At 42.6% G+C, this 14,977-nt stretch overlaps 1 protein-coding gene across 1 annotated transcript in view; it reads left to right on the top strand.

Annotated features, from left to right (window-relative positions):
- Nucleotides 1-2,209: 2,209 nt before the first annotated feature.
- Nucleotides 2,210-14,977, top strand: part of LOC129824288 (ephrin type-A receptor 4-like) — a 29,647-nt gene continuing 16,879 nt past the window's right edge. The window contains exons 1-4 of the mRNA XM_055883830.1: nucleotides 2,210-2,596; nucleotides 3,770-3,837; nucleotides 4,687-4,995; nucleotides 5,155-5,509. Coding sequence (XP_055739805.1) covers nucleotides 2,470-2,596; nucleotides 3,770-3,837; nucleotides 4,687-4,995; nucleotides 5,155-5,509 — 859 coding nt within the window. The 5' untranslated portion in view covers nucleotides 2,210-2,469. The remainder of the gene's footprint in view (nucleotides 2,597-3,769; nucleotides 3,838-4,686; nucleotides 4,996-5,154; nucleotides 5,510-14,977) is intronic.

Raw genomic sequence — 14,977 nt, 5'->3', positions numbered from 1 at the left:
ATTCACATACAGGTCTCACACACCGTGAATTCTCCCTCTGTCTCTAAATTGAGGTCAGCACAAAAGTTACACACTCTCACACTCTCTATCGAGCTGAACAAGTTTCACTGTGATAAAAGACCTCAATTTACCTCAATCTCAAACTCTCTAGGTGGAGCTCTAAACAAAACGCGTACAACTCGCGTGACCCTGTTGAAAGCAATATTAGACGTGGATAGGGCGGAATTAAAGATCGTAGACTTCCAAGTCGGGGTGTGATAAACAGCTAGAACAGGCTGTAGTAGAGGACCTGTGTCTTTTCTCTTAAGAGATACCCACTGGGTTTCTCTCTGTAGCCACTCCATTGAGAGAGTGAAGGTGTGGGTGGACGCAACCCCCTCTCTTTGTTCTTCCTCTACGCCTTCACAGCCTGCACAGGATGGAGTCTGACTTTTTTTTTTAGAACAGAGTGTGTAATAATGGCTGTGGTGCGTGTTTGCCTCAGTGGACTACCTGTATACGGTCGACGTAAGCATAGTATGACCTTTGCCAAGAGGTCTGGATCGTTATGGCACGGTAGTGCGCTTATACCATAACAGCAAAGTTGCTGGTTTTTAAGACCCTTTTTATGTTGACAGTGTTACAGTTCTTATTGTGTAGTTGTCATAGCCTTAGGCAGGGTTGGGAAGTAATGGATTACACGTAATCCGTTACATGTAAGGGATTGCAACAAATATGTAACTGTAATCCGTTACGTTACCTGTAAAAAATATTGTAATTGGATTACAGATACTTTTGAAAAACCAGATGATTACTTTGAGGATTACTTTTAAATTCAGAAAGCTGCCTATCAATCATTGTTTTTGAAACCAGTGGACAGCCAGTGAAAAAAAATTCTCTTGCAACAGATGCACAGTGCGGATCCCAGCCTATGGAATAAAAGCGGGGCTTTTATTGCTCAATCTAATTCCAGAGGCCTAATGGACACATGTTCAAACTCGCACACTTTTGATAGCCTTAAAGGGACAATCTGTAGTTGCTACATCCATTTTTGGATTTATAAATGATATACATTCATGTGAAAATATAATTTAATATTATTATTATATGTATTAGAAAGCAATGGGTTAGAAGAATCCTACATAACCAACCCATAAAATTACATTTAGATGTCGTTACATTGGTAACATACATTTTTGTCTTCTAATGCCTCTTGAGGGGAAAGTCATCTCAAAGTAACTAAATGTTACTTTACCTTTCTTTAACGAGGCATGTCAGTAAGGAACAAATTCTTATTTACAATGACAGCCTATGAGGAAACACTGGGTTAACTGCCGTGTTCAGGGGCAGAACAACAGATGTTTACCTTGTCAGCTCAGGGATTTGATCCAGCAATCTTTTGGTTCCTGGCCCAACAATATAAGCACTAGGCTACCTGCCGTAATTAGACTACATTACTGAGTTTGGGTAATCCAAAAGTTATGTTACTGATTACAATTTTGGACAGATAACTAGTAACGGTAACTGATTACATTTAGAAAGTAACCCACCCAACACTGGCCTTAGGCTATTGAGGTCATCACCATCACCCCAGATCTCACTCCCAATGGAAGAGCGTCAGGTAGAGAGAGATATGAGCTAACGACAGGGGGCGCTATCTCCCTCTTGTTTTTCCTCCATCCTTTTCAGTGAGGCATTGTAATTCAGCAAGCAACAAACAACCTACTGACTGGGAAGAATGTCAGTTCAACGTCTAGTTTTGATTTATATTTCAACTAACATGAATTCAATGTGAAATCAACCAAAAAGGTCACTATGTCATTGGATTTAGGTTAAAAGTTGGGTGAAAGAAAGACGAAATGCCCTTAAATTGATTACTTTTAGCAAATCTAAACAGTTTTTCACGTTGATTAAATGTCATCACATATATTTGTTTGGCTTGAAATAACGTGGAAACAATGTTGATTCAACCAGTGTTTTGCCCAGTGGAAAGAGGTCTTCATATTTGATGTGTTCACAGTTCCAAAGCACACTATTTTATCTATCACTTTTGTTTCAATCCATAAGCAGTTTTCTATCTTAAATTAGTCCTATTCAATCCCAAACAAAAAAAAGGTTATTATTTGTCACATACTACAAATGTTTCGTTGAAAGCTTGTCTGTTGATTTATCGAAACGATCACGTTATATTGGCTCATCATGACGAATCAATGACGCAGGCTTAGTGTGATGTTGTCACCCTACTGTCAGGGACCTAATTGCCAGGAACACAGGTAAAACAGTAGAAACACGCAGACATTACAACATAATCTACACATATGACATATAACAACTCACACGTTGACAAACACTTACACCCTATGCCAGCGAGATACCGCTGACCAGAGAAGAGAAGATACCTACAACTGCGTCAGAAGGAACGCGAGAGACCTCCTTTTGCCCACAGCGTTCCAAGTATCATTCCCACACACACACAGTTTTCCAAGAGGGATGCGCGGAGCTAAACGGAGACACTTCCACACAGCACAAATGGCTGCGAGTTTTTGCAAAACAACTTATGCGTTTATATGGATGTTTACAGTTATTTCCGCCGCCCGAGTGTATCCACCTAACGAAGGTAAGGAAATCAGTGTTTTGGAATTGTTTAGGCTTAAGGGGGGAGTGTACGGTTCTCCGAAATATTTGGTTAGGCTACTTAACGTGTCTTAATTGAGGGTCCGTTTTTCCCTTCATATTCGGGCACTACTGGAAACTGATATTTCTTATTTCGCATGTACATACTTGGAGTTCCTACCCGCTGCCTGGAAAACCCCGTTGTCCTCTTTCATATGACTGTTATCCAACTATTTGTTTCACTAGCTTATAATGATGAATGATAATCGCAATCACTGCAATCAAAAAATGTATGCGGTTGCCTCCCATACTATCTTTCTTTATCAGGTTCAGAATGCCGTTTCATTTGAGCTGAATTTCAATGTTATGCAGTCAGTAGCCTACTCAGCAGGGGCACAAATGAAACCTCCAAATTCACATTTCTAACAAGTAAAACGTCAAACATTTTCGGTTTAAGCAGTGACCTACGGCCTTTGCGCTACGGGTTTTTTCCCAAATCAAATTTTATTTGTCACATGCGCCGAATACTACAGGTGTAGGTAGACCTTACAGTGAAAATCTTACCTACAAGCCCTTAACTAACAATGCAGTTTTAAGTAAAAAATAAGAAATTATAGTAGCAAATAATTAAAGAGCAGCAGTAAAATAACAATAGCAAGGCTACATATAGGGCATACCGGTACAGAGTCAATGTTGGAGCCCCCGTGAGTGGTGCAGTGGTCTAAGGCACTGCATCTCATTGCTTGAGGTGTCACTACAGACACCCTGGTTTGAATCCAGGATGTATCACAACCGGCCATGACTGGGAGTCCCATTGGCCCTGCGTCGTTCTGGGTTTGGCCGGTGTAGGCTGTCATTGTAAAAAAACTATTTGTTCTTTTAACTGACCTGCCTAGTTAAATAAAGGTTAAATAAAAAATGTACGGGGGCATCGGTTAATCCCAACACAGTGTCATGGGCGAGCTATATGTGTAACGTTTAGCCCAAAATCTATACATTCGTTCCAGTATATTTGAGATAGTCTGTCTGTTTGTGATATTTTCTCGATCTTGTAATTTTCTTTCCATATCTGCATCTGTATGAATACAGTATGTATGGGTTCTTGTTGAGCCTAAGAGTAGCTGCCAATGGAAAGTGGAAATCACCTTACCTACCTGTTTGTAACTGTGTGTTTCAGAGACGTTACTGGACACAAGGACAGTTCCTGGCGAGCTGAAATGGGCGGCAAGTCCAACAGAAGGAGGGGTATGTGGTCCTGCCGAGACAAAATAACCTATTTCAGTGAGAACATGTGTTTGTAATGCATAATTGTACACAGGTAGACTATGGGTGAGTCTTTTTTTAAATACCCTATAATCCAAGCTAGATGGCATTCTACTGCAGTCTCCATCTCCCTCTGTCTTTATTGCATGCACACCCTCTCGCGCTCACTTTCACTCTCTCCAGCCTCTTTGTTAGTTTAAGAGTTATTGGTGAACTTGACTCCTCTCCAGTCTCCCTGCGCTCACTTTCTTTTACTGAACTGCTTGATTGACAAGGTCCTGGTCCCCACACACTGAGCCCTTTGATTGCCAGCATACCCCCACCCACCCATTGCTTACACACACACACACACACACACACACACACACACACACACACACACACACACACACACACACACACACACACACACACACACACACACACACACACACACACACACACACACACACACAAACCCCTCTCCACGTCACAGTCGGGGCCAGTGTACAGCTTTACGACTGTGACAGCTGTGATTTCTGTCCTTCAACAAAGACTCCAAAGGAGGGAATAAAACTTGGAGCCATACTCTATGACAGCTCCTATAGAACACCTCTACACACACACACTCTCTGGCTTGGTCCGTCTAAAGCTCTCACCAGCAGGGAGTGGGAGGCCACATTACTATTCCATGGTAGTAAGATGCCATAGTTAGGCAAGGTCACCATGCAACTCCATAAAACGTCCTTGATAAACTATCCCAAGATAAACGCACGGAAGGTTTTGTCGTCACTGAAGCTGATTGATGACTAGAAGTGACTTTGGTCTAATGGTCAGAATGTGTGTTCCCAGTGGGAGGAGGTAAGCATCATGGATGAGAAGAACGTCCCTATCAGAACATACCAGGTGTGTAACGTGATGGAACCCAGCCAGAGCAACTGGCTTAGAACCGACTGGATCCCTCGGTCTGGAGCGCAGCGCATCTACGTCGAGATCAAGTTCACCCTCCGGGACTGTAACAGCCTGCCTGGAGTCACCGGCACCTGTAAGGAGACCTTCAACCTCTACTACTATGAGTCTAACAACGACAGAGAGCACTACATCAGAGAGAGCAACTTTCTCAAGATCGACACCGTGGCAGCCGACGAGAGCTTCACTCAGGTTAGGACTCTTGTTTTTTTTTTTCATCTCTTTGTTAAATTTTAAGATCTGATGGTGTGTTGATTATCTTTTTTCAATGGGAAAATTACAAGGAAGTAACATTGTTGTGTTCTTATGGCTATTTATTATCAGTAATTCTGTTATTATTACAATGATCAGGTGGACATTGGGGACCGCATCATGAAGCTGAACACTGAGGTGCGTGACGTAAAGGTCACAACCCGGAAGGGTTTCTACCTGGCGTTCCAGGATGTTGGCGCCTGCATCGCTCTGGTTTCCGTACGTGTCTTCTACAAAACCTGCCCCCTCACTGTCCGCAACTTAGCAACCTTCCCAGATACCAACACCGGAGCTGACACTTCCTCGTTAGTGGAGGTCAGGGGGTCGTGCGTGAACCAATCAGAAGAGAGGGAGGAGCCCAAGATGTATTGTGGCGCAGACGGGGAATGGCTGGTCCCCATTGGTGGGTGTGTCTGTAACTTGGGATACGAGGAGAAGAGCGGAGTCTGTCAGGGTAAGGCATTTGATTTACTTTTAATTTAATGACCACATTTTCTTCTAAATTGTATCGAACCCCCGGGCGTATGCACGTAGTCGACTGAGCTAAAGTTAAGTCATCAGCTCTTGGACCTCTGGAAGAGAGAGTGAGGGAAATAGGCGAGACTGGAGGGAACAGACGTTCTGAAGACAGCTTTATAGCACGCCATTACTCTCTCTGAATAGAGAGTCTCTGTTCAACACACACACACACACACACACACACACACCAGTTGAGTGTCAGTGCTTCAGTAGGGAATGATATACAGCTGTGGGTTTATTCTCTCAATCTTATTTATTATGGCCATCCCAGCAGGCTAATTATATAACAAACAGCTTAAACGTTTAAAGGCCTGCGGACCGAGCAGAAGGTGTGTGTATGTGTGTGTCTGTGATAGTAGAGAAAGGGATAGCTATCAAATCTTTCTGTATGTGACAGACACCAGGTTCTCTCCCTCCCTCTCTCTTCCTCTCCATCCCTCTCTCTCTCCATCCAGACCTCCCCCTCCTTATCCATAGCAGAGTTAATGACATCTAAAGGCTGTTTTCTTTAACAAGATTTAACTAGACCCTTGACTCTGATCACCTTTGAACAGAAGTGAAGGACTAGCTCTTTTTAAGTATTTCCTTTTCCCCACTCTAAGTTGAAACAGCCCACTCAGGTCTGGAGCGCTCTAGTGATTTGCCATAGTACTGTCAGGCTTGACGACCGATTGGAACCTAGATTAAGTCTTTCCGTCATATCAATTAGCGGCCTGCAAACAATGGACAGGTGACCAATAGGGAGAGAGAAACGACAAAGCGAGGCAGGGAATGAGTAGAATACTTTTTAGCGCTATAGAGTGCTATGAAGAGACAGAGAGAGAAATAGTGCTGAGAGATACCGGCGGATAGAGGTGGAGCAGTAGGGGTGGAGGATTGGAGAGAGAGAGGGGGAGGAAAGGAAGGAGGAATTAGTTTGTGAATAGAGAGGGGGTTCTATAAGGAGGCCATTTACGGCATAAGGCATCAATGATAGCCCAGTCCCCCCAATTGTTACTATGTCGGGGTGTTAGAGGGGGTGCAGTGGGCTCACACGGGGGCAAGAACACAAACATAAGAGAGGTTACCCCCCCCCCCCCTCGACTTTATCCCCCAATGTCCCTTACGCCCAACCCCTCCACACACGCACATACACACACACCTTTAAGAGCAGGGTCATGACCAGGCTTGATGAAGCCGTCAAAGACTTTGACAGACACACACACACACACACACAAATACACTCTGTTAAGTTGTGAAGGGCAGGGTCATGACCGAGGTTGATAAAGACGTCAAAACTCTGACAGCTGTGATTCGGGCTGGGAGGAGAGGAAGCGAGGGAGGGACAGAGAAGGAGAGGAGAGACAACAGAGGTGGTTTAAATGTGAATGGGACAGTCAGACTCCGGAATGAAAAAGGACCTCTGCGTTTTGTTAAGAGTTTTGACGGTGCCTTTTTAGAGGGACTTTGTTCAGCTGTGGTTGCTCATCTGCTGCTATTACTGTGTGTCCATGTGTGCGTTATCTGTGTGTGAGTGTTTCTATTTTCTGCAGTGTGTATATGTGTTTGTGTGAGATATACAGTGCCTTCGGAAAGTATTCAGACCCCTTGACTTTTTCCACATTTTGTTACATTTTAGAACAAGGCTGTAATGTATTTAATAGTTTTTTCCCCTCATAAATCTACACACAATACCCTATCATGACAAAGCAAAAACAGTTTTTTAGAAATTCTTGCAACAAAAATATAAAAAACATTCACATTTGCATAAGTATTCAGACCCTTTACTCAGTATTTTGTTGAAGCACCTTTGGCAGTGATTACAGCCTCAAGTCTTTTGGGGTATGATGCTACAATTTTGGCACACCTGTATTTGGGGAGTTTTTCCCATTCCTCTGTCAGGATGGATGGGGAGCGTTGCTGCACAGCTATTTTCAGGTGTCTCCAGAGATGTTCGATTGGGTTCAAGTCCGGGCTTTGGCTGGGCCGCTCAAGGACATTCAGAAACTTGTCCCGAAGCCACTCCTGCATTGTCTTGGCTGTATGCTTATGGTCGTTGTTCACCTTTCAACAGGACATTCTCCCCAGTCTGAGGTCCTGAGCGATCTGGAGCAGGTTTTCATCAAGGATCTCTCTGTACTTTGCTCCGTTCATCTTTCCCTCGATCCTGACTAGTCTCCCAGTCCCTGCCGCGGAAAAACATTCCCACAGCATGATGCTGCCACCACCATGCTTCACCGTAGGGATGGTGCCAGGTGCCAGACATGACGCTTGCTTATCAGGCCAAAGAGTTCGATCTTGGTTTCATCAGACCAGAGATTATTGTTTCTCATGGTCTGAGTCTTGGAATGGATGCACCTGAGCTCAATTTCGAGTCTCATAGCAAAGGGTCTGAATACTTGTGTAAATGAGGTATTTCTGTTTTTCTCTAAAAACCTGTTTTTGCTTTGTCATTATGGAGTATTGTGTGTAGATTGCTGAGAAAAACATATTTCATCCATTTTAGAAAAAGACTGTAACATAACAAAATGTGGAACAAGTCAAGGGGTGTGAATTCTTTCCGAAGACACTGAATGGGGTAAAATAAAGCGAGTAAGAGAGTGATAGAGAGAGACCTGAAATTAGATTTTATAAGATGCATGGTGGCGGTTGTCCAAGTGTGATCGACGTCAGAGAGACTTTCATTCCGGTGCACCTTCAATACTCAACCAACAAAGGACTTGGTGTGTGTGTGTGTGTGTGTGTGTGTGTGTGTGTGTGTGTGTGTGTGTGTGTGTGTGTGTGTGTTGAGAGAGATGGCCAGAGAGAGAGACAGGGCCAGCGTTATGGGTGGGCCTTATGGGGCCAGGCCCGCCCTACTGTACCTCCTTGCCCATCGAAATCAAATATTTAAATATTGATCATTTATTTGACTGAGACGCACGTCGACATAAAGACGCAACAATCCCAGATAAAGCATCTGAGCGAAACAGCATCCATCTGCCTCGGTATGTGTTGCCCATGTGCATGACATGTCATACTCTTTTTGGTCAGACGGCATCAGATACATGAGCTACATATAGTAAGACAGAGGGGCACTGTTTTGCTCGCTCAGGTGAGATAAGCATTTTCTCATTTGAGCAAAAGTCTGTCTTCCACCCTCTCTCCTCCGTTCTCTCTCTTGACACGGAAACCGCTGAGTGGTTGGGGAGATGTCAATTCGTTAGTAGGTGAACAGAAGCGTCCTCCCCTCCTCAATAGCCACCTTTCATCAAGGATACTCATGTGTATTCTACCACGGAAGAGTTTTGAAATCTGACACCCCTCCCCTTTGAATCAGCTTTTGTTTTCGCCAGATGAGAAAAACATGCACACGTATAAACCGGTGATTGTCAAGCAAATAACTCATGTAATATAGCCTACACCTTCACAATAAATTCAATATATTTTTTAGACGGGTGTAAAGAAACATGATATGAAGAAAATGTAGTCTATTTTAGAAGAGCAGAAGTTGAGCGGTCCTTATGTTAGGTCCTGATCTGGCTATGCCAAATGGCTGTGGGCTACACTAGTTCATCTAGCAGACACGATTAGCTTAGAATTCCGTGGCATTATTTTATATTATAGTATGAAGACTACACTTGAACTAAGCTGAATTAAATAGAAAGGATATTTTCTCCAAATGATTTGAGGGAGTGCGCACATGCAGCTATTCTGTGTTGAGCAGTTAACAAATAAATGTAACTTTAGTTGTTCTACAAACGTCGGGCTATATGTTTTGATGTTTAATACATTGTAAGGCTGCATGATGTGAGTCTATTGATGATTTGAAAAAAGTCGCTTGAAAGGCGTTAGCTCCTCTTTGTTTTTTGTGCAGGCTGTACACACTTCATCAGTCTCTCATTCACAATTTGACAAGCACTTGATAACGGCTCGAATTTCCCGGCGGCATCCCCTTTGTTTGGCCGTAATGCACCATAAAAAATCCATACCTTTTGCGGCCAGTGGCCATCGTGCCCTCGGCCCGGAGTGCTGCATGTTCTGAAGCACCTCTCACTCACATGGCTCTCCCTCAAGTGATCAGGTTTTTCCACAGGCTACAAGTGAAGACAGACACATCGGGGACACAACTGTGCGTGTCCTTAACTATGTCCGAGGTACATATTGAAGATATTGGAAGAACTCTCCACATTTACTTTTCGTCAGCCAATATGATGAGTAGGCCTAACAAATGGCAAAATAACTAGCCTATGTCAATTTACTATCTTTCATAGTACAACAGTAAACCTATTCTGTGCAAGACATAAATGTCTCGTTTCAGGAAACTAGGCATACGTCACGGGTCACTACTTCACAGGAGAGCCATTTGAACCTAACTTATGTTTTAATCAAAATGCGTATTTTTGACAGTAATGCCTTCTGGAACGTGTGAACTTTCATGTTCCATAATAAAAGACTTGTATGCCATCTGTAAATCCGATTTAAAATATTTAAATTACGAGCCTAGTTGGTTTAGTAACAGAAAACAGAAAAAAAGCGAGCAACCTTCCCGCTAGCCATGATTGGCTGAGATAATGAGTGGGCTGGACATGCCGAGAGATGAGTTCGGATTGGTCTGCCATATAGCACGCTGCTCTCTATTGGAGCTGGTCAGTATGTGTAGGTAATCCTGTCTAACGCAGCTTTTTTTTTTTTTTATGTATCGCGTATCAGAACTGCGTAAGTGTCGCTCTCCACTTTCTGGAGGACCGAGTTTTGAAATCAGTGGAAATAGCTATCATACTCTATGTAAACACTCCGGATTACATCTTCATACTAAGGGCAGCCATGGCATCCGTGATGGGGAGAAGCGCCCATCCACGATGTATATGGGTAAGATAGTCTCGCTAGCTACATTTTCAGATATTACACTTTTCTAATTTTGACAGTCATTTCAAGTTCAAGTGTACTGTTAGCTAGCTAACGTTAGCTGGCTGTCTCGCTAGCTGTTACATGTATGATCTTATTATTCATATCTCAGAGCCATTTGCTTTGTTAGTTATAGCCTAATGTTAGCTAGCCAACATTGAACCTGGTTGTTTAGCTACCTGCAGATTCATGCAGGGTAGTAACGTCATGAGTTGGGATTATGGTTTATTGTTTACCTAGCTAGTTACATGGCTTAACTTCTCTAGGGTAGGGGGCAGCATTTGGAATTTTGGATGGGAAGCATGCCCAAATTAAACTGCCTGCTTCTCGGGCCCAGAAGATATGATATGCATATAACTGGTAGATTTGGATAGAAAACACTCTAAAGTTTCAAACTGTTAAATTAGTGTCTGTGAGTATAACAGAACTGATTTGGCAGGTGAAAACCTGAGAAAAATCCATTCAGGAAGTAGGATTTTTTTTGGTTTTGTAGTTTTCTATTCAATGCCATTACAGTATCCATTGACTTATGACTCAAATTGCAGTTCCTATGCCTTCCACTAGATGTCAACAGTCTTTAGAAATTGTTTCAGGCATGTATTCTTAAAAATGAGGGAGTAAGAGCAGTCTGAATGAGTGGACCCTGCAGTGTCACAGAGCTTTTTCATGCGCACGACCAAGAGAGTGCCTTTCATGTTTACCTTTTATATTGACGACGTTAATGTCCGGTTGAAATTATCGATTATTTAGGCTAAAAACAACCTGAGGATTGAATATAAACATCGTTTGACATGTTTCTATGAACTTTACGGATACAATTTGGATTTTTTGTCTGCCTGTTGTGACTGCGTTTGAGCCTGTGGATTACTGAAGAAAACGCGCAAACAAAATGGAGGTTTTTGGATATAAAGAGACTTTATCAAACAAAAGGAACATTTATTGAGTAAATGAATGTCTTCTGAGTGCAACCATATGAAGATCATCAAAGGTAGGGGATTCATTTTATCTCTATTTCTGACTTGTGTAACTCTTCTACTCGGCTGGTTACTGTTTGTAATGATTTGCCTGCTGGGCTATGTTCTCAAATAATCGTAAGGTATGCTTTCGCCCATAAAGCATTTTTTTTTTAAATCTAACACCGTCGTTGGATTCACAAGAAGTTAATCTTTAAACCTATGTAAAATGTTTTGTTTTCTGAATTTTTATAATGAGTATTTCTGTATTTGAATTTGGCGCCCTGCAGTTTCACTGGCTGTTGAAGAGGTGGGACGCTACCGTCTCACGTACCCTAGAGGTTAACAAAATACTCCACTATGCAAGTAACCATTTCAATAGAATGTAACTGCGACAACTGTTGATAGACGTAGCTGGTAAATTCGCTCTGGCTATCTTCTCCGATTTCAGAGCACTCTCATCTGACTGTGCAAGAGTGCAGAATAACTGACGAATTTACGAACACTCAACACCTGTTGAATATGGCCGGTGTCAGTAAACATTGGCAAAAAAAGTGTAAATTGTTGCCAGCAGCACAGTTGAAGTCACCAACGCCCTGGATAACATAAAAACAGCCTAACCAGCTCTGCTAGGATGAGTAAAATGGTCAGTGAGCTGTTCTCTCATTTGTGTCTGGAAGTAGCTAGCCAATGTTAGCCAGTTAGCTTGGGTGCTTGAATGCTGTTGTTAGGACAGAATGCTCGGATCAACCCTTAAAGAGATGGGTGGGGCTAAAGCTTAAGAGGGTGTGAACAATGCTGAATGGGTGTAGACAAAGAAGAGCTCTCCAGTAGGTACCAAACATTCAAAGGCCATTTTCTCAAAAGTGAGGTTATAACTTTATCAACTTTCAAAGCAGAATTACTTTCCCATTGTTCGTCAAATGCGGTGTATGATGTACCATTTTGTAGCTTTGTGTCTTTGCTTTTATCCAATGTAAAAAATAAAAAAATAAAAAAATTGCTACATAAGACAGAATCAAGGCAGTCGGTCACAAATATTCCAAATATTGCATTTTTATAGTGAAAAAGCCATATCAAAACATAAAGGCCTGTGGGCTAGGCTACATGAGGTGTGCGACTATGATTAGAAAAAGTTGCCAAAAAAAGGCATTGTTTCTTGCCTTATGCTGGACATCATTCACAAGAAAATGCCATAGCTTCAGCCACTGTTTGGATGCTGGAATTATTTTGGATGAACGTGCGAAGGTAACCTTCGTTTTGAAGTGATTCTTTTGACAATTAGTTGAAAACATGACTGGTTGTGTTCAAGCCACATTAAATGTAAAACATTTTTACAGTTAAATTACATATTTACCTTAAACCCCATTTAAAAAACACACACATGGAAGTTCCTGTGAAAAAAAACATGACTTATTTTGGAAATGTGTGTGTGTGATCACAGTGCTGTGCTGTGTGTTGCTTCTGTGTCTGTAAAACAAAGGTATTGACAGTCTGAATATTCATATCCTGTCTGCTTCTCACTGTGGGAGAATACTGAATACATGATCATCACCTGTCTACTGAAAGAGAAGAGGTGAGTGAGAGAGACGAGGGAGACCGATAGAGAGAAGAGATAGGTGTAGGGAGTGGGAGAACAAGAGGAGAGAGTGAAAGAGAAACATTCACAGTAAAGGTGCCCTTTTATTGCTATCATCTTGGTCATTTACATATTCATTTTTTTGCGCAAATGCAAATCCAGATCAAATGCAAATCTATCTCATTACATACAGTGTGTGTGTGCCTGAGTTTCTCTATGACCCTGTCCTGTCGCCCTCCCTCTCGCTCTCTGAGTCGGAAGTACCTCTGACCGCTCCAGTGTGTCAGCTGTCTAGGTGATGGATAGAGGGAGGGACAGGGTGATGGATGGATGGAGTGATAAATGAGAGGGAGGGATGGACATTGGATGGATGGACATCAGAGGGAGTTATGGGTGCCCGGTAGACCTGGGGAAAACGAGATGAGTTAACCATTGTAGATTAGTGATCCCAAGGCTGTCCCATTCACTCCTCTGTGATCAAGGGGCTCTTCAAAATTGTAGTAGAATATAGCTACTTAATATAGCTACTCTGCAATCTAGGTTGATTACATAATCCCTCTTGTGTTTCCGGTACTTCCTCTTGTGGCTTGTGAACAAAATCAGAGTTCCTAACCAGAAGAACTATGATTATCCTCGATGGAGATGTCTCACCTCTGCAGTGACACACAGTGTGTGGTGCAGTTAAACACAACAGGACATCTGTATGAGAGCCTGGTTCGATGTTATATATGGCTCCTCTGAGTGAGTGAGATGTCTGTCTGTCTGTCTGACTGTCAGCCTGCCTTTCCCTTAGGGTAAACCAGGATTAGCTCCTACCTCACCACCGCACGCACAGATATGCAAGCACAGCCCTGTGTGTTTGTATGTGGAATGCATTTGTCATTGGAAAGGTGTTGACACTCGTCGTCTTTGAGGATAATTACAGAGTTGTTTCGCTCCTCTTCCTCCATCAGTCACCCAGACCTGCTAGTTACACACTAGTCTAGGTGGATTTAGTTTCACATTCACACAGTGTTTAGTGTGTGTGCCCAGGCTGGGGGAGGGGCGGGTGGAACTGACAGTGAGAGTATTAGCATGTCAAAAGCCCCCTGCAACAATTACCCCCTTCTCTCTCGCTCTCGCTCTCGCTCAATTTAAGGGGCTGTATTGGCATGGGAAACATATGTTTACATTGCCAAAGCAAGTGAAATAAACAATTAACAGTAAACATTACAATCACAAAAGTTTCAAAAGAATAACGACATTTCAAAGGTCATATGAGGTCTATATACACTGCTGTAATGGTGTGCAAATAGTTAAAGTACAAAAATAAATAAACTTTTATATTTTAAATATATAAATATTTTTTAAATATTTTTTACTGGTTGCCCTTTTCTTATGGCAACAGGTCACAAATCTTGCTGTTGTGATTGCACACTGTGGTATTTCACCCAATAGATATGGGAGTTTATCAAAATTGGATTGGTTTTTCGAATTCTTTGGGTCTGTGTAATCTGAGGGAAATATGTGTCTAATATGGTCATACATTGGGCAGGAGGTTAGGAAGTGCAGCTCAGTTTCCACCTAATTTTGTGGGCAGTATGCACATAGCCTGTCTTCTCTTGAGAACCAGGTCTGCTGTCGGCAGCCTTTCTCAGTAGCAAGGCTATGCTCTGTACATAGTCTGTACATAGTCAAAGATGTCCTTCTCGCTCTCACACAGTTTATGGAGTTTGTAGTACAAAGGAAGTAGCCTACACTCATTTACTCACTCTACCCAACTCAGCGTTTTCTGTAAAATGAAGTGCAAAGGGGAAGGAGAAACTATAGGAGTGGAGAGGGATCTCTCTCACACACAGAGAGAGTTTAGAGAGTAATGTGAGTTGTCTACCCCTTACCCAGCAGCTTCAGCCGCTCTCATCAGGAGATTGGAGACAAGAGCCAAGAATCTGACTGTTTACAGTGTGTGTGTGTGTCCTACTGTCCTTCCTCCTCTGTCAACTGCCACCCCCCTCCCTCACACACA

This window comes from Salvelinus fontinalis, chromosome 26, assembly GCF_029448725.1.
Source record: "Salvelinus fontinalis isolate EN_2023a chromosome 26, ASM2944872v1, whole genome shotgun sequence".
Taxonomy (NCBI): domain Eukaryota; kingdom Metazoa; phylum Chordata; class Actinopteri; order Salmoniformes; family Salmonidae; genus Salvelinus; species Salvelinus fontinalis.
Note: the sequence above shows the minus strand (reverse complement) of the source record. Positions and strands in the feature narration are given on the sequence as shown.